At 47.1% G+C, this 24,080-nt stretch overlaps 2 protein-coding genes and 1 long non-coding RNA gene across 7 annotated transcripts; 2 read left to right on the top strand and 1 right to left on the bottom strand.

Moving 5' to 3' along the window:
• The first annotated feature begins 814 nt into the window (after positions 1-814).
• LOC122391779 (proline-rich protein PRCC-like) lies at positions 815-5,301 on the top strand. 3 transcript variants are annotated; one of them, XM_043386018.1, is made up of 6 exons: positions 815-1,149; positions 1,823-2,275; positions 2,590-2,646; positions 2,868-3,278; positions 3,631-3,843; positions 5,099-5,301. In XM_043386018.1, the coding sequence occupies exons 2-6, from the start codon at positions 1,907-1,909 to the stop codon at positions 5,183-5,185; spliced, it is 1,137 nt and encodes a 378-aa protein (XP_043241953.1). In that variant the 5' UTR covers positions 815-1,149; positions 1,823-1,906; the 3' UTR covers positions 5,186-5,301. The 3 variants fall into 3 exon arrangements, with proteins under 3 accessions (XP_043241953.1, XP_043241951.1, XP_043241952.1); XM_043386016.1 differs by having other exon boundaries at positions 835-852; XM_043386017.1 differs by having other exon boundaries at positions 924-986.
• An 807-nt stretch (positions 5,302-6,108) lies between these two features.
• LOC122391772 (protein FAM166B-like) lies at positions 6,109-9,978 on the top strand. 3 transcript variants are annotated; one of them, XM_043386009.1, is made up of 3 exons: positions 6,109-6,440; positions 6,963-6,981; positions 8,982-9,978. In XM_043386009.1, the coding sequence occupies exons 1-3, from the start codon at positions 6,391-6,393 to the stop codon at positions 9,852-9,854; spliced, it is 942 nt and encodes a 313-aa protein (XP_043241944.1). In that variant the 5' UTR covers positions 6,109-6,390; the 3' UTR covers positions 9,855-9,978. The 3 variants fall into 3 exon arrangements, with proteins under 3 accessions (XP_043241944.1, XP_043241946.1, XP_043241945.1); XM_043386010.1 differs by having other exon boundaries at positions 6,228-6,440; positions 6,963-7,017; XM_043386011.1 differs by lacking the exon at positions 6,963-6,981 and having other exon boundaries at positions 6,225-6,440.
• Positions 9,979-10,579: 601 nt separating this feature from the next.
• On the bottom strand, positions 10,580-23,121 carry LOC122391773. The gene is made up of 2 exons (XR_006258407.1): positions 23,017-23,121; positions 10,580-11,411 (listed from the first exon to the last, which is right to left on the bottom strand). It is a non-coding gene; the product is annotated as an uncharacterized LOC122391773 (long non-coding RNA).
• Between the last annotated feature and the right edge of the window lie 959 nt (positions 23,122-24,080).

Raw genomic sequence — 24,080 nt, 5'->3', positions numbered from 1 at the left:
ACTTGAAAAGGTCATTCAAGAGCTGTGGTGGGCCCATGAGAGGACGGCACTGGTCCAGCAGGTGCAGTCAGGGGATGTTGTACGGGTTTCTCAGTGGCCCATTTGGGCATATCAGTGACCAATTTAGACCCAGCAGTGGGCTTTGTAGACCTATCAGGGGCTGGTGATGGTTCATCAGGGGCCAGCGTTAGTCCATCGGGGCACGGCATATGCCCATCAGAGGTAATTGCGAGCCCACGCTGAACAATGATGGCCCTTCAACGGCCCCATGGAATGGATCTACATTGACCCATGGGCCATGATGTGTCATGTATGCCCCTATGACAGGCCTACTCAGACCCCTGATGGACGTTCCCGGCCTCTGATGACCCTATGCTGAATGCTGATGGGGCTCTAAGAGTCTCCAATAACCCTTCGTCACCCCATTATTACCATACGCTGGCATTAGGGACCCCACATCAGCCGCAGGGCAGTCCGTACCATGACAGCATGTCTTTTCGGCCGATATTTCATCGGTAATATTTATCAAAATCATGATTTTATGGTGCCATTATATAGGTAACAGTCATAAGAAATATATTTCAACTCGAAAACAGCTCGAAACAGCATATAATCTTAAAGAAACCCCTCCGAAATCCAAAAGCCTATTCGGGTCCATAGAGAATAACTGCGGTCCCCCGCAATTTCGTCACGAGCGTCGGACCAATCAGCGTCGAGTACCGCCGAGCGCTGATTGGTGAATTTTCCGTTAGCGTGTAAGTACTGCTCACGGAACAAGAGTTCGTCGACAATCCTCCACAAACGTCTGTCACCATTTTTCATAATGCTAAACAGCCGGAGCGTACCCCCCTGGTCCATACTCTACTGATGATTTCAGCCAGTGCAGTGGCAAGACAACCAAATGTCACACAAACAGTCATTCGGGCCTGTTTCAGCACTCGCGCAGAGCTGAACTCTCGCGTGAATAATGATTATCTAAGCACACGGTGACAAAAACAACGGGAGATGTCAAAATATATCAACATAGGGGCTCGGGGCTTGTAAATTGAAATAGAGAAGACTGTTGACGCTACCCCAGCTGCTCTGACCCGAGCTCTCTGACGGAACCACCGGGCAATCCTAGTGGCTTCATTGATCCCCAAATATCAGGTATCTATATTGAATGGGGCCTGGGGGTGACCCTGGCTTGTATTTTTTTTTGTGTTTCAGTTTGTCTGTGATCCGTGCTATGCGCAGTCTACTTTGTGTGCAAGTTCAGGGACTGGGACCGTGCACAGTCTCTTACTTCCACTCATTAGTCATTAGTCGCATGTTTTTGCGCCGCAAGTGGGCAGTGGCTGAGCGAGCTGCTGAGCACAATTGCAATGAGCTTCTTCGCAGCTTTTTCTGAGCAGTAATCGCAACACACTTTGAGAATGTGGATTGCTCATGATTGTTCATTACAATACAATACAATACAATGACCCTGAGCCATTCATAAGTGTCTCCATGAATGGCTGCTAGAAAGTGCTAGAAAGTGACAAATGACAATATTTCAATAGCCAAAAAACAATGCATGCGACATGCATTGTCAGTATGTAACTTATTCTGCATAGTATGCTGATGCCTATGTACTTTCTGGAAGAAGTGATAAAATGTCAGATAAATGTGTAATGGTGGAATGCTCCCTCATATTGAGTTTATTTAAATGAATGATATTACTGCATCACATTAACAGGCAGCTCTGAGATCCCTAACCATTTCCTAGTTTTGCTTGTGGTGTTTTCACAGCATTCAGCAGGAGACATTTGCCTACATCTTATACTTTTTGCTTTGCTTACAGATCTAATCCTGAAGTGAATACTGCTGCAAAGAGGAGCAGAAATTTATGTTAAAAAAATAATATAGGTAATTGTCTGCATACAAGATGTCATTGGCTAGCCTTGCTGCCTATGCCAGCAGTGATGAAAGTGAGTCTGAACCAGAAGAGGCTGGCAATGTGAACAGCAATCAGTTGAGTCAGCCAGCTCCTGGTCCCACTCCATCTTCAAGCTCTTCACAAGGTCAACTGAAGTCTGGTGTGGATCTGATTGAAGATGAAGAGGATGACTTAGTGGCCCGTGCAACAGTGACATCTTCACTGCCACAGGTGGAAGGCAGAGAAGACAGTGTGTCTGGAAGTATATTCCAGGCAGATGATGTCGTGGATGATGTCCCATTGGCTAGCAAAATACAGGCTGAAAAACCTCCAAAGAAGAACCAACCTGTGAAAATATCCATACCATCATTATCACAGGTTAGGTTTTGCTCAATGTCAGTATGTTTTCTTGACATAAATATGTGCTGATGTAATTTAATTACAGTTAGATATACATCAGAACATAGTTGGATTTAGAAGTGGTGATGATTTTTTTTCTTGAACTATTATATTTCATGAGCCTTCTTCACTATATTTTGGACCTTATAGTTATACTCATTGTCATTGCTTTTTTACATTGTGCTTGCATACATTTTCAGCATCGGAATGAGCCATGAGGTGTATATTTGTAATGACTTGTTCTATGAGTATTTTATTGAATGCACAAGAACCATGCCTCATTTTATTTTCAGTTTAAGGATGATGAGGAGGAGGAGGAGCCTGCTGCCAAGAAAATGAAGCCATCACAGGTGAGGTTGGGCATATAGCAACAGCTTGATGGTAGTAGGTTTTTGCCATCACATGCATCTTTGATATGTTCCATTTGAATAAGATAGCATATCTTAATGATTTATGATGCTAAACTAATTGATTTATGCTAATAATAATTGATTTATGCCAAAGATAAGAGTTGATCTCAGCGGTAGTACGATTATCAGCTCTGCTAACTGCTTCATGGTTTCCTCCTCAGAAAGGGTCTGGGCTGTTCTCACTGCTGCCGCCACCCAAGGCAGCCACCACCAAGGAGTTGGGCCGCGCGCTGGTGCCCCACTCGGTGTCCCGACCGGCGGCGCCGCGGCGCGCGGCACCCGCACCCCCGCGCGTCCCGCCGCCGGCGCCGGCCGCCGCCGACTCGGACGACGAGGAGGGCGGTGGCGGCGACTTCTTCTCCCTGTCGGAGGAGGGCCCGTCGCTGCCGGCGCTGCCTGCCGGACCGGCCGCCGGACCGCTCACATTCAGCGAGCGCGAGCAGGAGGCGGCGGCGGCGGCGCGGCGCCGGTCGCCCAGCCCGGAGCCGATGGAGGGGGCGCCTCCGCCGGCCGCCGCCGGGTCACAGTGGCCCCAGTCGGCTGCCGCCCAGTTGGATATGCCCGCAGAAGCGGTAAGTGTGCAGAGTTTTTCAGAGCGTTTCAACTGCAGGTGTGCTGAGAAAATGATGACGTATGTTGCTTTGCAACATTTTCACGCGATAATGCACAGATATCGATAAAATCATCCATTGCTTGAGATTGTTTAGGAGTCGCTTCATCATTTAGAGGCAAATTGGGTCTTGCACCCTGAATACGTTATTTTTTTACGCCTGCGAAACGTCAGCCAAGTGAAAGCTAATTTAAGCGTAGGTCAGTCTTTTGTTATTCAGTTTTGACACCGAATATGAAGCCAGCGTGTGTATCCGACCCTCCTTGTTTGATCGTCCCATGCTGACACTTACTCTCCTTACATGCCGTTCGCAGCTGCAGCACCTGCGCGGGCGGCGCGGCCGGCGTGAGGCTCCCGAGGACATCCAGTTCATTGACGTCAACCAGGACGACATCCTGCCGGACCGCGACGAGTGGATGACGAAGCAGCTGACGGAGGAGAAGGTGGTCCGTCGGCCGCAGAAGTCGGCGGACGACCCGACGTCGCAGCAGCGTCGCAAGCATCAGATCACGTACCTGGCACACCAGGTGGGAGAGCCGACCGCCGCGCTGGGCGGATAGGTGGCCTGGTAGTGGTAGGGTCAGGGACGGATAGTCAGTGGAGTCTGGGCGCGTTGTGTGCACACAGCTAGTACAGCATGGATGCGCCGTGTGCGGTGGAACGCCCGATCGTGGCCACGAACAGATGGCGTGGTCTGGGGGGGGGGGGGTCAATGACGGACAGATAATACAGTCAGGGGCACCGGGCGGAACAGACCGCTGCCACACAGGTGGCGCTGTGTGTGCTTATCAATGGTCAGGCTAGGGAGAGCTGGTGGTTTTGGCTTGAATCGGGGACATGGGACGGTTCAAACTCAAGGCATTGCAGGATTGTTTGTTATGATCGGTGTTATCTACGTAAAATGGCAACAGTTGACGATAATATCACCACTGTCAAAAGACTTACCGCCAGTTTGATTACGATTGTAAGCTCATTACATCCGCCGATGCGATAAACCGGAGAAAACTTAGTCGCGGTCTCCTTCACGCCCATATCTCCCCACATCCCGTGAAGTACGGTCGTGCCCAAATATACGGTCAGTGCTTGGTATGGTACAGGCAATGCTTCCGCAGACCCTCGGTACCACCAGCCGGTCGTTTCCAGAACTCTCGCCACAATCTCTGTCCGATCATCGTTTTTCCACCCTGCCGCGTTGTAGGCCCTCGGTTTCGGTATCTGCTTTGAAAGCGGACACCGAAAGGAAAGAGACTGACAAAGTGTGTCGGTCTGTTCGGTGTCTCGCTCCCACCTGCCGTTCGAGCCACTCGGTTCCAATGTCGGTCCTCTGTTCGTCTCTGTCTGGTGGCTCACTTCCACTCTCCCTACTTTTCTTGCCCTCTGTTCTACCGCCTGTTCCTTATCTGTGGGCATCACTACCCCAGTCCGTCCCCTGCCGTAGTCTCACTGTCCCCGTCTGTCCCCTTCCCGTAGTCTCACCCCCACCCGTTCCCTCCCGTACCCGTAGTCTCATTGTCCCCATCCATCCCCTACCATAGTCTCACTGTCCATGCCCGTCGTCCCACTACCCCAGTCCGTTCCCTGCCATTGGCTCATCTCACTCGTCCCCCTCCCCTTCCCGTAATCTTGCTATCCTCGTCCGTCCCCTGCCAATAGTCTCACTGACTCCCTATCTGTCCCCTGCCTGTAGTTTCACCCCCCCCCCATACTCGTCCCCACTGTCCGTAGTCTTACTGTCCCCGTCTGTCCGCTTATCGTCTGACCCCTCCATTCCACTACCCACAGGCCAAGGAACGCGAGGTGGAACTGAAGAACGAATGGGCGCAGAACCGGGCGACCAAGAACGCCTATAGGACAAAGTACGGCTTCTAGCGCCGCCTGGTGAGTGCCGCCCTGCGTCCGCGAACTGTGTTTGTGTGGGTCATTGTTGTCGCCTGTTATACATCATCATGTCAATGTCATAAATACAGACTATTGTGAATTATTGATTTGGTGTGTGTGGTGGACGAGGCTGTGCAGTGTGCACTATTCAGTGATGTCTCGAAGTCGGAGTCGGGAATCCGATTGGGTCAAGCGGTAGAGACTGCCGCATTTTTTTTTTGGAGTTACATTAGGCCTATAGTTGATTGGGAAACGGTGTTCTCAATTTGTAACAGACTGATCCACGGAGCTCGAAAGCAGTAATGCAGCACAGCATCGTTCACGTGCCCTTTTCCTCGTCGTCAATCCTCGTCCCGACCACTGCGTGATTTGATCTTAGTCGGCATTTGCACCTCATGGTGATAAGTGGGAACTGTTCAAAATGATGGATGCCCTACTTTACGTTGCACTGCCCATTTTTTCTTTTCATCATCGAGCTATATGTAAATTACACACTAACAGCCTTAAGCCAAGTCATGGCTGGTTAAATCGACCTTTCGTGAGCTGGAAGCAACTTTCTGTTTTTTATCTTCGTGATTTCAACGACCTTTTGAATGTTTCTTACCGCTTGACGCTACATAGCTTAGCATCGGGGCTGGAGGGGGAAGGAGGGGGTATCAAAGTGCTCGTTTTTTCCTCAAAGGGTTGCGATCGGACCACTGCAAAGCTTTGGTGCGGACTGAAATTGGGGCAGATGCCTGAATCTTTATCTTGTTTCGTAATAATTCCTTAGTGACCTCAGTAGACAATTGGACGTGAAAATAATCCTAAATTGTATGGTTATCAAGGAAGTGATCGAAAATGAACCAAGGCTACATTATATAGTTCTCAATGGATGAGATAATCGCATGGATGGATGAGAATTTTCTCGTCCATGGTTCCTTCCCCGAATAGCAAACACAATGGCTGCCATGGCTGCTCTATTTTATGCTGAAAAGGTAAAAGTGCATTTTAGAATTTGTCTCGAGCATGCATGCACGCGATCAATAAATTGAAGAGAGAAATATGTTCACTGCAAATTGGTTGTTGCCGCGTTAGAATTTCTAAAATTTCAAGTTAATCTTTTGGGAAATATTTGATAAATTTTAAGTCATAATAGTTGCATATTAAATTTTCTGTTTTAATTTTTATTGGGGTTTAAACTCAAATACAAAGCGATGCCGCCGCAAAATGGAGATTGCAAATACCAGCCGGTCTGTTTACCCGAGTGAGTACCATCTAGCTTTTTTTTATTTTAACTGATTAGGTGACCCGCTTATTTGTTTCAACTCAAATTATTATTTAAGTAGTTAGGTATTTGCTTAGAGTAAGAGAGCATAAACTGCTTTGGCCCTGTCTAATGAAAAGCACATTACAGGTTGTGAGGTCGAATGCACGCAGCGAATAAGAAGGAGTGAACTTTTAGGTACATTTTTAACCTTGAGGTGGCAATCAAAATTAATTCCAGACTCTCATCTGTATGCATTATTAAAACACGTATAAAGAAGGTTTTCTATATGTTTTTGGATATTCATATGATTGCAACTACATTGTAGGAATACATACTGTGAATATATTGGGCAGTTGCAATTATAATAACAGTCAGTGCTTATTAATTATCACAGTAATCACTGCACCTGATCAAATGCATGTGTGATGCATATCTTGTGTCTTAATCTAATGTAGGAGTTATCACTTGTCACCTGTTTTGCAAAGTGCTCAATGGTCATGAACGGTGATTGTTTTTCAGGGATGGACACCAACAGCAGGTAATAAACTCAGGGTTTTAGGGAGCGCCGAAGCAGGTATGGTGGCATTGTGGGACTTCCACTCGAACTTTATTATAGATATGTATATGTTACAGACCGTATGAAAACCCAGTCCGTTTGCAAACGGCCTGGCCCAGTCAGGCCGTTTGAAAACGGCCTGAAAAAGCCGGCCGTTTGCAAACCGCCTGAAATATCAGGCCGTATGAAAACGGCCTAGGCAGTTTGAAACGGCCTAGACAGTTTGAAAACGGCCTAGTCAGTTTTCAAACGGTCTGGCGAACTACAACAGCCTCTGAAGATTGAACTTAATGGATCCAGGTTGGTCGATAATCAGGTTGCATCCATGTGAATGCTTGCGCATTCCATGCCGAATGATTCGTCTACATACGTCGAACAGTTTCTTACTGTGCTGATGCTCGACCCGGCCGTTTTTTCGACAATATTACTAATTATACAAGTTCACGGTCCGCCTGTGTACGGCCATCCAGTTGATGGAGCCTGGTGAAGCCACTTCTGGTGAGGTCTGGTGAAACGTATCACTACAAGACTCACCGATTATTTTGTGGCATAAAACGCCGGAGCGCGCAATGGACATCAGAGTTCACATAAGTGGCGCGGGAACCGGGGGGGGGGGGCTAGCGGGGGCTGAGCCCCTCCAACTTTTCGGCTGGGGGGGGGGCTCGTAATGTGCTTGAGCCCCCCCCCCCCCGCTGGAGGAATCAAAATCGGAAATATACCAACATAATTTCATAGATTCATACATAGGCGCGGGAACCGGGGAGGGGGCAGTGGGGGAAGCTTGCTCCTACAGCTCTGGGGCCGTGGGGGCGGTGCCCCACAACTTTTCATGAGGTCAGGAACCGTTGGGGCAGCTTGTCCTCCCCTAATTAGGGGTTGTGGGTCGCAAAGGAAGAAAACATGTTAGTGAAAAATCCACCTCTTTCACTGGCTCGGCAACTCATTTGGCAGATTAAAACCTTTATTCCAGGCTGCCAAAACGGTAGTTTCTTCACTCAGCTGAGAAGGAATAGCGGACTTTTTTGCAAATATTTTCGTTTTTTTTTTTGTTGAAAAGGCCAAGGTCTGAAAAATAAGTGGCCTAAAACCGGTTAGAAAAATATATTTGGGGGTACCCTAGGTTGATCTCTATTATGGTTCAGCCCCCCCCCCCCCCAGTCTGGAAGAAGTTCCCGCGCCACTGGTTCACATTAGAGTCCTCACCGCGCCCGGTCGACCGCCGGCGGCTGGCCGGTGGCGTATACGCCGGCAATACTTGACCATTGCGGTGGAAGGCGAAACTTTGAAGTCTGGGGGAAGCCCGGGTCGACCGGGCGCTATACGGGCCGGGTCTCAGTTCTGCTAATCTCTTCCTGACCAGGCCTGCATTCGTCATCGGGAAAATGATGGATAATTTTCCGGAACTAGCGAGAATCATCGGGGATCACGAACGGTATCGCGATAACAAAACATGCTGAATATAGGCGCTCAACAATAATTTTCCGACGGAGAATATCCGAGTGACAATATTTTTCCGGATGCCGAATGCACCTCAGGATTTCATGGTGCCATGTAATGTCATGAAACGGTCGTGCTTCAACAAACTCAACATTGTCCAGCTGTAACTTTATGCAGACCAGATTGTTTTCAAAATGCCTAGACCGTTTGCAAACGGCCTGGTGTCTGGAAAGTTGTCATACGGCCTAGACGGTCTGCAAACGGCCTGAAATTTCAGGCGGTTTGCATACAGCCTGGAATTTCAGCCCGTATTCAAACGGCCTGACTTTTCAGTCCGTTTGCATACTGACTGGGCTGTCCAGCCCGTTTGCAAACGGCCTGAATCGGGCCAGGCCGTTTGCAAACGGACTGAGTTTTCATACGGCCTGTAACATATATACGATATGCTCTTCATTGTAAATGTGTCAAAATGTTGTATCGCCATCCACGCATTGAATTGTAATTAAAAAATAATAATTTCGATGAACATTTATATTCCATTTCAGATGCCACCTGGTCCTCCTGGATGCGCCACAGAAAGACTCCTGCTGCCAAACAACCACTTCGTGTGTGACCAGAACAAGGTGGCGAAACAGCAGCAGCTTATGAACCAGTACAGTGGCGGCCACTCGTGCAATCCCCAGCGTCCCGGCTACAACCCCGAGTGTGCCGTGCCGCTGTGGAGCCGCAACAAACAGGGCTTCAAGGGCGCCGTGCCTTACACCGGACCGTACGACAAGGAGGCGCCCTACCACTACGCCGAGTCACCCTACTACATGGATAACGACGACCCGAGAAAATTCTTCATGTCTGGCTACACCGGCTTCGTTCCGCATACCCAGTCCGTTATCGGCAATGTGTTTCCACTGACCTGCAACAAGGGCCTGCGCAAATTCACCGATCTACAGTGTAATGTGAAACAAAACTTCTGCAAGCCGGTGATCGTGAGCACCAAGAAGCGCGACTTTGATCCGCCCGTGGAGCAGCTGCAGCAGTGCAGTAAGGAGCCACTGCGTACCATCAACATCGCCGACGTGGGCATCGAGTACGACCCAACCATCCTGCGCGACTGCGCCTCCGGCTCGGGCCGCTCGAGCACGGGCGCGGTGGCCGGCAGCTTCTACAGCCCAGAGGCAGACTTCAGCGGCGCCGGCGCGGGACCTGACTTCGCTGGGGCGCCGCAGGCGGGCGGCTCGGGCGCCGAGGGACCCCGGCGCAAAATGAAGATGTTCCGGAGAAAGGATCCACACCCGATATACCGAGTTGAAGAGGGCCTGCTACCCACCTACGGTGGACATGTGCCCAACCAGCAGTTCCGTTTTGGAGGCACATTCGGTCGTGAAACTTTGAACGCGCGCAATCTGAACAAACGTAAATAAGTTGCTGAATCTGGCGTCAAAATGAACAGCGTGTTTTGGCTATCTCACTGAACGTCATCAATGTATTCACCCACTTTCCTCCAACATCATTTGTCAATCATATGAAATACACAACCTAGATGTGTGTTATGCATTTGTGCCCTCGGTTTTTGGCAAATAGCTCGCGAAAAAGGCGGCCGACGACGACGAAACTATATTCAAAATTAGGTATAAACTCAAGTCATTGAAGGTCAGGTCACCCTGTCACGTCAGAACTCAGATGACCCCATTTTAATAAAAATACAGCAATAGCTGCACGGACAACACGATTCATTAAAAGTTTCGGCGAGTGGCAGCCGGCTAGATGTATGAAAAGATCTCAGTTTTGTATGTCGTTGACATATGGTTAGGTCAATTTTGTGACGTTTTCTATTTTCAGCTAATGTCGGAGGAAAGCGATAGTCTTGACGATAAAACCACGTTGTTGTTCCAATCAATGTTATGATGTTTTGTGTCGAAAGTTATAGCAAAAAAAAAAAAATCCTTCCACAAAATATAATGTCAGTTCTGACGAATCTACCCTCTGGGGGTCAAACTGCTGACCTCAGGTCAAAGTTGAGAACACATTGGCGGAAGTGTTTAACTCACTTCTTGAAAGTTCCCTTGCTTTCGTTCTGTCCCAGTACCCGTACAGCGCCGTATGTCACACTGTTGTGTTGGCCACATTTTGGTAGGTAGATACATACCGCATCCGTCTTATTTATTTAGTGGTAATTGTCGTTTCAATGTAACGTATGTATACGAGTTTCGACGACATATATGAAAACACTGCCACACATTTTCGGCCGCAGCGGTACCAGCTACAAGCATAACGCTTCATAAAACGAAACGTTTTGTACAAAAAGCAATGCAGTTAAAAGGGAAGAGTTTGACTTGAGGCATAAATACAGTAGGTACAAATGTTTTCATAAAGAAAAATGAACCATAAATCATCGGACTGATTGATTCACGATGGTCTCGCAGTTTCTACATCATTACGATTCACCTCCTTCGAGATGCCCACCACAGCGAACTATAAGCGAACCACTACCCACCTATAATATAGCGCAGGCCCGCGTTCACACACATTTCTTCTTGATAGCCAGTAACCAGAGGTTCTCGTCTCCGGGAGCATATCGCTATAAGTCCATCATAACCACTCGGCCAACAACACACAGGCACACTCACAGTTCACACACCCGCGGAAACTCGCACGGATAATCACCGCCTCAGTCCACTGCATAATGTTCGGCACATGTCCCAGTAACGTCACAGACGTACCCTTCTGTGACGTCATGGATCACACTGATGACGTCAGAGCTTGTCCTGGAGATCCTTACTGAGCTGAGCGGTGGTGTACGACTCTGGTGTGGTTTTCCTCTCAGGGGCGTCTTTGGAGTCGGCTGGCTCGTCCATGTAGTCCTTTGGCGGCTCTTTCGGGTAGAATCTTCGCGACGAGTGGAACTTTGGCCTCGGGATCTTCACCGGTGTGGCGAGCAGGAGCGACTCCATGGTCTGATCTGGTCCGTCACAGGGGTACTGAAACACACACAAGGGGGGCTGGTTAGGTTCGCTGGTGTGGCGAGCAGGAGCTGGTTTGGTCTGGTCCGTCGAAGGAGGACTGAAAAACAAAAGAGCTGGTCAGCTTCACATGGGTAGGCGAACGGCATCACAGGAAGGGCGCTGGGGGATGCAGCAGAGCTCGGCCCTTTGACTATAAATCTCGACAGCACCACGCCGAGGTCAGCTCAAGTAACGTGGGAACAGCCTTGGATGTGTCACACGGCACCGTCCTGTTGTGTCCCTAGCGCACCGACAATTACCCTGACGTCCAGAGTGGAGCCGGTTCCGGTACCCTCACAGAACTCTGGCCTAAATTCGGGTGAATGGAGGTGGAGGGGATTTATTGCCCTCGCCACTGGCGCTAGGTCGCACTAAACTACTCACGAACTGAGACGGTCGGCGGAAGGGACCATCAAGTGGAAACGGACGCCCATGTGCCGCGTGTAAATGGGATTACTGGAGCGCCACTAGTTCGATCCGGTCACGCATGAGATAGGAAGTCGTATGCATACGGCTAATTGGCTATTGTGTTCGTCCAGCGTGGCATAGACATAGAGCAGGAAACAGGTGACGGCATTTCAGTCGGAGATTTTCCGCTCACGCTGAAATCCGGAGTAATGCGTCTTGGGGAAAGCAGAATTAAATCCGATTGTTTTCATTCCAATCGGAACAACTCAAATTCCATCTTCCTGTTGAACAAAGGCACTACGTTGGGGTAACACGCAACTAAGCAGAATCTGAAAACTTCACAAGTGACGGCGACTGTTGGCGAGAAAGCGGCACTTTCAACCGTCGAGACGCGTCCGCCAGGAGATGCCTGCCCACTGAGCGAGGATGGGTGCGTGACTAAGGAACGATACAGCCTCGGATGGGCGCCGGCTGCTGGGCTGATCCCACGGCCGCGGCACAGCTGGCAGCGCCAGATCTGTGCCGATTTCTCCGCAGGAGAGCGCCGGCGACAGACGAAAGACGGGCTGAGCTCGGTCAGGGGCGGCGGCGGCTGCTTTGAGCCGACTGCGGCTGCGGGCCGTGGTTCTACAGGGTGTCCCATAAGTTCGTTCTCACCTTTTGTTTGCATGTAAAACATAGTACATTGCGTTTTGATATGTTTATAACCCCTCAATGTGCTCCCCATTTCATAAGCAAACACATGAATACATGCTGCGACATGCCAACCGGCATGTTTGGCAGCATAGTAGGCTTGAAGTTAGCCCAGACTGACTTGGCATGCGCCGTGAGCTCCTCAATGCTGGAACACCGCTTCGCTTCGACGAGCCTCGATTTCAATAGGTTCCCAACACATTTTTATGAAATTTGGATCTGATGAGTTGCCTGGGATGTGATCTTGCCACACACGCCTATCACAGTCTCCTGGCACTGCTTTTATGCTTTGCTTGACCTCTGCACTGATGCACTGTCTTGCTTGAAGATGGGCCTACGACCTCCCGGATGCCATTTTCTACTTAAAAAATGTGGTCATACTTGCGGTTCAAGTTAAGCTAGAAAGCTGAAACTCCTCCTAGATCTTCTTGGAGAAGCATTCTGCGTCCCAAGACTGTTTCTGGAGCATCATTCGCAACGTGATCAGTGTCTGGACGCATATTACCCCACATTACCGTGACCCTGGCCTTTTGCATAGGAATAAAGCTGGATGACACAAAGGCCTTTTCCGTCGCCCATATGGGACCGTTTTGGGGTTTGGACGGGTGTTTTATCTCGAGCACGGACTAGGTAGTCCAGATTAGTGGTGTCAATCGGTTACCAAAATTTCGGTATACCGATACCGAACCAATACCGATTCGGTATTCGGTATTATATACCACAAGCATTTGGTATTTTGTCGGTATCATGAAAATCAACTACTGTCATAAAAAATTGAAAACATTTTTTATAAACCTTCTGAACTCAAATTTGATTCAGCTAAATGACACTGGATGAAGAAAAATGGCAATCATGACACATTTCTCCCAAATGCATGATGTCCTACCAAATGGGCAAACACATCAACTGTAATATCAAATACATCAGTCTACCAATGTTAAATGGCAACTTATCAGTGTTAGTAAATTCCAATACCATGAGGATAATTATCCTACAAAGAAAGCCAATGTGCAAGACATAAACATGAATTAATGTTTAACTCACTGTATGCTGGAAAACATCCTTAAACTACCTTTCTCAAAATTTCCAAAGCATTTATTAGCAACAAATTTGACTTTGTTTTGAGGAGACTGTGATTGATCTTGACCTTGTCTGCCTCTCCATTTTACTGCAATGCAATTACATTATCCAAAACCCTGTTTAATACAGCACTAGCTTCACCATTATCATCTAATATTTAAGGCAGCATTTGTCACTTCATCATCACCCGCATCACCCCACAAATCTTCAACTTCGCTCAACTTCAAAAAGCCTTGTAGTGAGCGATGCTGTCATGATCCTGTGGATAATTTATTTTCTTCAATTAGTGTTCTCTTTCCTGCTCTCTCAACAGATACAGATCGCTAGCAATTTAGTCATAAGCAATCATAAAATATAATTGGCTGTTGGCTTGACTCGCACACAGCAGTTTCAAAACTGAACACATCTAAAAACATTTCAATGTCGCAGCTGCGCCAGGTTGAGGAACCGATATAGCTCAAAAACTAATTGAAATTAATTGAACAACTATGTTTTTCTGGTACTTCATTTTTCAGCAAAAGTGGCCTACAACTTTCTTGAATTAATTTTAAGATGTCAAAATTTATACAAGGAATTTTGATTTAAGTGGACTTAAGCAAAAAAGAAAAGAAAAACTTTATTTTATACAGTTTAATCATTAATGCAAATGGCCGCCGCCTGTAAGGCCGCCATTATGGAAGAGATGACACATGACGTGTGTCAATGCTTCCGTAAAATTATGGACATTTTACTTAGATTTCATCGCGATATCATTACAGTGGTGTCTGCTATCTATCAGTGTGCCTCGTAAGTAATTATTTATCAAGTTTTGTTGTGTTACACATTTGTTTATGAAGGAAAATTGGCTGCGTCAGTATCGTCACCAATCACCATCATGGGCTTTGTTTAGGTTTAGGCTTGTTTAGGTTTAGGCATGGGCTTTGTTTAGGACGATAAAGTAGTATAAAGTAGCCAGCCCAAGGTGTATGTAGCCCATCATTGTCAATTGGGTCACCACTCTTGGATCATGATAACACACTTAACCCTGTCTTGACCGGACTCGAAATGAATGACTTGAATTGAAAGAAGGTTTGATGGTCCAGGCATGGACAAGATTCAGGGTTCAAGTTATTTTCCTAACACCTCATGCAGTTGACTTGAATCCACATTCCAGTAAAATAACTGACCTGAATATGTGTTAATAGTTACAAAATAAGTTATGTTTTTTTTTGCAATGCAAATAATTAAGAGATTGCCTGATTTGTTTTTGTTACCTTATTTCAAAGTATTAGGTACCTTTCAAGGCTTACCATATGTCTTGAGAAAGTTTGAAGCATTTGTTTGATAATTCCCTGATTTCGGTATCTAGACGGTATTTCCCCCTGTTTCTGAAAATCGGTTCGGTTTCGGTATACTCTCAGTGGTTTTGATCGGTATCGGTTTGGTATTGGTTTCCAAAATTTCTGAAATTGACATCACTAGTCCAGATGACCACATTGATGTCATCGACCCTTCAGTTTTTTTTAGCCTCAGGCATAACGAAACACATGTTTGGCCATTTTCAGACGTTTTTGACTGTTTTGAGCCCTCCGGTAAGTAGAGCTTAAGTCACCTTGAGTTAGGTACCCCGAAATGATACTCTTAGACAGCTGGTAATACATCCTGAAAAGCCTGTTTACCAACTTTCTAACGCTAAGACCTTTTTGACGGCCATTTTGGCGCCACACAGTTTTGGCCACATGGCTCACTCGTGAAAGCTGACAAAAAGAGAGCATAAACTTGCAGCGATTAACTCCCGACAAATCATCGGCGTCACTTGTTGACTGTGCCGGCGTCCAGTTAGCGACAGACATTGGCTACATACTGGATGGCCTCAATCACCCTCAACCGTCGTGAATGGCCCAGTGCGGTCTAAATACCGAGACGTTCCCGTATCAGAGACCTCTATGTTGCGGCGTTAGCCGTCTCCAAAGGAAGTGAACTCTCTGGCAAAAAATATTTTGTCTAGACGAATTAGTTACCGTGGAGCACATTCACAGTTGCCATGGCAACCCCAAAAGCTCAGTTACAAAATAAATTAAGCGTGGCTTTAAATAAGAGAGCCTCTAAAGGCCGGAACACAGCTTTTAAGCTCGCAAATCGCGTCTCGCTTTTCCCATTGCAATACATGGCATATTTTCAGCTCCCAACACGCAGGCCGTCTCGCTTTTACGCCGCGAAATCACGCCGGATCCTGCTCGGAAAACGCGAGCGAATCGCGAGCGAAACGCAAGCAAAATCAGTCCGGCGCGATTTGCAAGCTGAAAAGTTGAATCTGTTTCAACTTTTCAGCTTCTCTGCTCGCGAAATGCAAGCGTAATAGCGTCAGTAACCATGGAAACCAAATAAAGCACCTTGGCTTACGGCAATTTTAACTAAATACTGGCGTAGCCTCCTGCTTTTAGCACATCGGTATTCATTTGATTGACAGATTTATACGTACAAAGTATTAAATTGTTTAGTTTTTATATTTCGATGTTTAAAAAAATCTTAAACGTATCTTGTACTGCGGTCAACATAAAATGAGGAATCCGTGGAAAATTTTTAAAAATCTCCCCTTCGTAATTTTCTTCAAAATCAGTAAAACATAAATTTGATTAGAAAATGGTGACTTTTACTTCCGTTCGAAAAATTATATGCCTGGTATGTAGAATTCGGGCTGTAGACAAATTTTGACACTGTGGTCCCATTGCTTAGGATGTTCAGCGATTTTAAGAGTAATTTCATGTATTTCCGTAAAACCAAACTACTTTGTAGACAAAACTTTTCAGAGTGGCAATACGGGGTAATTTTGCCGGCTAGTGGAACAGCTTTGACGGTGCTCTCAGGATCGCTATGCTGGAACGGCCGACTGGATAAGCAGAAGCGGCGAAACATCAATTAGGGGGGGGGGGGCACTGCCCATTCTTTCCATTTAACACCCAAAGGGCTAATGTTAAAACATGGCAAGATCAAGGGGGGCACGGTGCCCCGGTGGCCCCCTTCCCCCTCCCCGTTCCGCCACCTATGTAATGATAAGGTCGTCGTACCGAGCTGGTTGGGTTTATAGCCGTTGGCGGTGGCATTGCGGCACAGTCTGTCTCCTAGGGGCTCATCAAGACACTGCGCAAAGCAGCACGACGACGTTGCTAGGGATCTGCTCAAACCAAACTGATAGTCACATCTCCAGCTAGTAAACACTATTAACAACTCGTTTGCAGACATCGGAGGCCTATGAGATGTGAGGATTTGAGACTGAGTTGAGTAGTTTCTTTGATTGCTAAAAATTTTTATTGAAATTAGTCGATTAGTATTTCCTTACTAGAATAAACAGTTAACGTTTTCTCACCACAAATAAAATGCAAATGTTTGATTTAGCAGTGTATGCTAAGGAAGCGCATTTTCAGTTGTGCAGGAAAATGCTGAAACAAGACCTGAGTCAAAATCATTCGAAGATAAGTCCGACATCGAGTCAGCCTAAAAATGCGTAGGCAAAGGACACATGTCATTGCTGGCGCTGAAGCTGACTTGCCTGTAACATAAAATCCAGGCCTCAAATTAACACCGGCCAAATTGCTCTACCCCACCGGCCAAATAACCCTGCTAGCGGGGCAATTTAGCCGCTTTGCAAACCTTTGTATAACGACAAAATTCAGGCATAAGCAGTTGCTCTATCATTTTCAGCTTGCTGTATAAGAAAGTAAAATGAATGCTACACCTGTCAGCCTTGAGAGAGAACAGAAGTCTGTCGCCAATTTCGAGCTACAGCGCTTCCTAAAAAAGCGGCCAAATTATCCCATCCTCCCCTACCAAAACCGAACCCGCTCCTTGGGCCACTTGACCATCGCAGCCACTTGTAAAATAGATATCAACTTTTCATGGAGGAATACGAGAAGGAGGAATGAAAGAGCGGAAGCAATTTTATGCCGGTACTTTAGTTTTGCCAGTTAACTTTAGCTGGCTTAAAGGGACCCTCCCACCTTCAAAAAAGTTAATGAATTGGCACGAAAATGATGTCGCTCGGTTCAGAAAGAGCGAAAACGAATATCTACCAAATTTCATCGAAAAATATTCACCGGTTTTCAAGATATTAGACTTTTACTTTTGTTTACTTTTTGGGATCTCCGCTGTTCCTAGCGACTTTATTTGAAAGTGCGGCATTTGTTGCGCGCAAAGCAGCAATATACCACCGCGTGCTACCAAACGTTTTAGTAAAAGATTTAAAAATCGTTAGATCTCCGCTGACGTCACAAATTCTAAGGGGGCATACCAATGCACTAGCCCCTTAGAATCCGAAAACTGCAAGTTTGAAATTCCATATCTCCGAATTAAAGCATTTGTCGATGTTGTGAGTGCCTAAACCGGTATTTGCAGGCCATGGCCACCAATTTGGCTATCTCAACTCAAAACTAATGTTAAGGTGGGAGTGTCCCTTTAAGGGTTTGGTGCTCATTAGATTAGTATACCCATCGGCACGCTACCCACCGCGTGGCTACCAAATGGTGAGCATTCACCACTGAACCACTCGAGTAAACGGCCCCACCGTAGATGCACATGTAGAATGACAGTGGCCCGGGTGGTAGACGGGTTAACGGCACAAGGGAGACGTCCCAGCCAACCACTTGTCATTTATAGAGTAAAGTAGCTGATAAAGGGGGAGATAGCGACAGACCCACAGGACCGGGCTCGACTCTCCACCCCTACATCATCTAAAATCATTGCGATTTAGGCAAGATGAATTTACTTTTCGTGAAGTTTCTTTGACTGTATTTTTGGTAAAACCTTCTCATTTCATGATCTCATGTAATATGGACACATAACAATCGGTGCACACATCAGTATACACACATACACTCACAGACATGCAAACACATATCATTGACCTTGACCTAACTTGACCTGAAATGACCTCAGCAGCAAAAACCTGGTCGGATAGTGTGACAAAGAGGTTCTAGCTGGCTTGGCACCACAAAACGGCATCGTCATCGGTACGTATATGATGAGCAGCGCACTTAAAGGGACACTCCCACCTTTACATTAGTTTTGAGTTGAGATAGCCAAATTGGTGGCCATGGCCTGCAAATACCGGTTTGGGCACTCACAACATCGACAAATGCTTTAATTCGGAGATATGGAATTTCAAACTTGCAGTTTTCGGATTCTAAGGGGCTAGTGCATTGGTATGCCCCCTTAGAATTTGTGACGTCAGCGGAGATCTAACGATTTTTAAATCTTTTACTAAAACGTTTGGTAGCACGCGGTGGTATATGCTGCTTTGCGCGCAACAAATGCCGCACTTTCAAATAAAGTCGCTAGGAACAGCGGAGATCCCAAAAAGTAAACAAAAGTAAAAGTCTAATATCTTGAAAACCGGTGAATATTTTTCGATGAAATTTGGTAGATATTCGTTTTCGCTCTTTCTGAACCGAGCGACATCACTTTCGTGCCAATTCATTAACTTTTTTGAAGGTGGGAGGGTCCCTTTAATATCCAGCGGTAACCCGAAACAACAACATTTTTTAGTTTGACCTGACCTGGAAGGTCAACGACTGACCTGAGAAGGTAAAACTGGGAATGATGATGATATTTATTCACTTTCGATGACAACACAAAAACAAATATTCTAAATAGCCAGACGTTTCGGCCTCAGGGTGCCTTCGTCAGTATTGGATTTGTCTCTTCCCAAAGAATCTTTTTGGTCTCTACCGCAAAGATCTATCTCCAACAGGAACGAAATGGCGCGGGGGAATGGCACGCCCCCCCCCCATGTGCGTTCTAAGATGGGAAAATGGCATGTGCGGGCGAGGGTTAAGTATATCCTGTGATTTGCATAACGCAAAGGGAGAAACATGTAGTTTACTTACGGATGGTAATCGTTGGATTATTAGATTGAATGAATTGCTAGATAAGATTGAACGATAACAGTTGTTAGATTTGCAAGAGCGGTGTTGTATTCGTTTGAAAAACTTCTGAACAACCGATTGTGACCATAATACGTGGCAAACAAATGCTGACTAAAATAAAATTGACTGAACAAATTATAGTTAGGTTCCAAATGTGACATGATGAACTACCTGTGTGGCATGGCATCAACTGTTTTTAAGGAATTTCCTTCAAAAGAAAGTAACTTTTAACCTGTGCTGATTTTAATCAATGATCGAGGAGAAGGTCATTTAAAATATCAAACCTAAAAAATTTTCATCGAAAGAACGCCGCATAAAATTTTGTCATGAAACAGACGCATTGATATGCTAAGATGTCACGTGCAAAGGTCAAGTGCAATCAAAAATCAACGCGTTTCAGCCGCGATTTGGGAGCGCAAAGCGTTTTCCAAGCGGGACGCGTTTTCGACGCGGGTTGTGAGCTGAATTGCAAGTGAAAACACAGCGGACGAAGCGATTTCCGCGCTTGACGCGATTTCGACGCGATTTGCAAGCGAGTGCTGTGTTCCGGCCTTTAAAGAAAAATTTAGGTGAGAAGGAACTTATGGGACACCCTGTAGGAGCCAGTGATGACTGCAGGATTTTCCAGTCCATGGATCCCCGTGGAAGGATCCATGCAATGGACATGAGTGACTCGGCGATGTATGCGACAAGCTTACTCGGAGATTGGCGCTGCAGATTATGACAGTTCACACGATAAACTTCAAAGATAATGTCATTTAAGTTGAAATTTATATTGTGTGAACTGTGAAGAAAATGTTTCATAGACACCACGTCGCCTTTACTAATGGATAAGCTACTCTCTACATTGACAATGTCATTGCCGTTTCCTCTTCCTGTCGGCAAATGACCGTTGGTAAGACCTCTGGTTTGACTTCAGGACGCCCTGTTCTTTTATCAACTGCAATTTCGGTCCTCTGGCCCAAATTTCGATGACCTCTAGACGAGTCCTATAGGTCACCAGTTCTGATACTGTTAATTTGCACCCTCTTGCTGATGCTAACATGTGGTGTTGATCGTTCTGCATGCATCGGCGGTAGACCGTGACACCCAGCAGCTTGAAACAATTGTAACGCTTCAGTGAGACTTCTGTGTGCTATCACACTTCTGTATAATACGAACCCCACGCCGATGCCTAACACGATCTCTTCACACGTCGAAGTGAGGTGCCGCTGACCTCTGTGACGTCGTAACGTGCTTCTGAGCTCAACACTCGAGGCGTGTTCAGGGAAGTTCACTGAACCGGAGTCCACTGCGACGCATAATCCCAGTACAACAACCACCGTTTCCTAGAACCGGACCATACCAGTCGATCCGCCGAAACATGCTGGTCATGGCTTGTCATGGGTCAGTAAATCACTCCTCGGGTCGGCGCTGACTGGATTGTCGTGCAGAGGCGTATCCATGTTTAAGTGTCACCCAGCACTCAGCAATAATTTATTATGGATCGATATTGTAGGTACAGAAAATGCAAATCAGTTCTTGAGCTCTTCTTATTTGACACTCATTAAAAAAATCATTCGATTAAACATAAGTTGAACACTAGCTGGACGAATTCAATCCTTAGGATCATTTCCTCTTACTTTCTATTTTATACCTACCTCGGACAACTCAAGTCCTTTCCTTTTCCTTTTCATTTCCAACTTATTCAAAAGACGTGCGTAACTTACTAATTACGTAATTATCATCTCAGCTCCATCTCCCAAAATATAAAAAAGCTTAGCTTCGCTGGTCATATCTAATGAAAAGTTCCATGCCATGCCCCAACATTCCTGGTAAAATATCGTCACCTTCCTGGTCTGGTTGTCTCAGCAAAACTACCGGTAAAGGAAATGACGTCTACGACCGCGAATGACCTTCCTGTAGCCGGCTGTCGGGCGCGCTGTGTAGGGCCAGGACACTCGCTAGTCGCTGTCCTGTGTTTCACGACAGATATTGCTTCTTCGAAATGAGCATCATACTTAAAGCGAGTTTTTAACAACAAAGCTGGTAATTTATGCAATGCTTCCTAAGTTGTGCTGAAATGTCAGATTGATGTAAATTATGAACTGACGGATTGAATTGCTTGCTGACATTGCTTTCAGTGTATTTTTTCATCTAATTTAAAGAAACCAAACCGTCATTGGAAATGAAACCTATAAACGTTTTGATCTTACGAGTATTAGGCGATTTATCAGTGCATCATGCTTGAGACGTTCAGAACATTTCAGGCCGGCAGTTGTAGTTGCGCATAGGTTACACATACCTGAACGAGATGAAAAACAAATAACTCATAAATGTCGAGGGATGCATGCAGTTTTGAAGAAAGCTGTCACACCGTCAGTGCTCAGGTGTTACGAATGAGGCTGTGGCTAGTTTCCTGCCACCAAGCCAAGACCAAAACACCATACGTCACCGTCAATGGCCGGGGTTCAGAGAAAGTACCGGGCGTGGGTGATAATCTACCGACTGAGACGGCAGGGCAGATTGCGGGGAGACCACTATAAACATGATGGATAGTCACATCAAGAAGAGGTTGTTTGGAGGTACCGCACGCACACATTTTCTGCGAATGATAGGCCAAGAATTCATCGCATGTTCACAGAACAAAAATAGACGGATGGAGACTGCAACTACGTATATGTCAGTATCACCACTACGAGGCTACGGGCATTGAAGCCGCATCAAGCCAATACAAAGAAAGTCCTTTGATGTCCTTTTCAGGTGTTCAGTAGGTACAGGCCCAACCACAACAGTTTTCCTCTTATGTCGTACACCATACACGTGATAAAAACCGGCATGACATCAAGTAGCTAGCGAAGTACTGCGCCGCTCTCAGCCTACCGCCTTGATCCCCGCTCTGCAGCCAACCCGTCCGACGGCCCCATGAGCCGACTACAACGTGCTACCGACAGTCATCCAGCTCTGCTAATAGTTCATCTGCGGGTGAACGCCCGCGCCCGGCCGCTGTCGGCTCAGGAGGTCGGAGTGACCCCGGATGGATCCGCCGGTGACCCCTGCGCTCCCACGGTCGACGCTGCGGGGGGAGGGGGAGGGGAGAGGAGTTGTGCTGTGATAGTCGCTGAGTGGGCTTGTGCCCTGGGTATGTGGGTGTTGGGAGGGGTGGGGGTTCGAAGCTGTGGGATAGTATGTATTGAAAGCTTTCGATGCGATGAGTTACAGCTTGCAGCATGGTGGTCAATATATTTTGTAGCACAGCTGCGGTTATTCCGTCTACCAATCGGCGCACGGTCCTGCTGTACGGTTCTGCGGTTTTAGCTCTGTGGCGTGGCCGGGCTGATCGATGTAGGCGAGTTCGTGACCGGTCTTAGGATTGGACGCTGCTGCCCTGACGAACATCGCATATTTTAACTCAGCTCGTAACTTTCAGACACTATTGTCGTTCAAACGATATCAAAATTGGCATTGCCGACTGGCAATTCACATAGCAAACCCTCTCAATCTTACACATCCCTGCTCACCTGCTCTGCACAGATGGCGGTCCGTCCAAACTTCTCTTCACTCTCCTCTCGGTATCAGTGTTCTCCGTCGGCCCCGTCCTCACTGGCCGAGCCTCCACAGCCCACTGCCCGCCACACCACCGCCGCAGCCACCGCCGCCGCCACACCGCCGCCGTCACCGCTGCCGCCGCCTCGGGCGGTAGCTGGTCGTTCCGCCCGGCCGGTCCGAGCCGCGGTGGTGGGCGAACGACGACCACAGTGGAGGGGCCCCAAACGGGAGGATAAACGATACAAACCCGCTCCAAGGAAGACGGGAGGATGAAAAAAACTCAGCGGAAAGTGGACTTTGGTCCTGTTCTTTGCTGATTCATTAGAAGGTCGTTTTGTATACAGAAAGTATGAAGTGGGGTAATGACAGGCCATACCTCATCATATTCGATAAAGATAGCAAGAACAGCTCAAGTTGACACCTGAATTACTTATTTCATTTGACGTGGTGCAATGTAAAAATCGAAGCTTCCGTATGCGTGACTGTACTTTGATATTTGGCACTAGTTTGGCTGTCGAGGACATGCCATCAGGGTCAGCTGCATGCGTTCCGGCATAACTGGCACTCAGTCTCACCACACGATGATGTGAACCCGGCCGAAACATTTCCCCTGTGCATTCCCCTACTGTCGCAGTCCCCACGCCACCTCGCCGGTGAGGTGTCGTTTTGGGGAGTTGTGTGGTGCGTGCTGACGGACGGATGGACACCCACTCCCTGGTCAAACTAACGGTGGGCGTGTCCGCCGAGCCGTGACCGCCACGGAAAGCAGAGGTTCGCCGTGAAAATTCGGCACCACGGTAGCGACACAGTCGTGATCGTTCACGGGCTGTCGGAGGCGGCGTGGAGACCGTGGATGTGGTTTTCCTGGGACGTGTTTCACTGCAGTAACGAGGGAGATGCGTGGGATAGGCATAGCTTTTGTCACTGGCGGGCTAAAAATGTGATGTAGGTCTTCGTTTGAAGCAGACATTGTCGCTCGTGAATGAAAAGAATGCGAAACATTCTCACTTCTCAGCCATGTATTTTCCGATGGAAC

The sequence above is a fragment of the Amphibalanus amphitrite genome, unplaced genomic scaffold, assembly GCF_019059575.1.
Source record: "Amphibalanus amphitrite isolate SeventyFive unplaced genomic scaffold, NRLGWU_Aamphi_draft 000453F_arrow, whole genome shotgun sequence".
Classification (NCBI taxonomy): Eukaryota; Metazoa; Arthropoda; class Thecostraca; order Balanomorpha; family Balanidae; genus Amphibalanus; species Amphibalanus amphitrite.
Note: the sequence above shows the minus strand (reverse complement) of the source record. Positions and strands in the feature narration are given on the sequence as shown.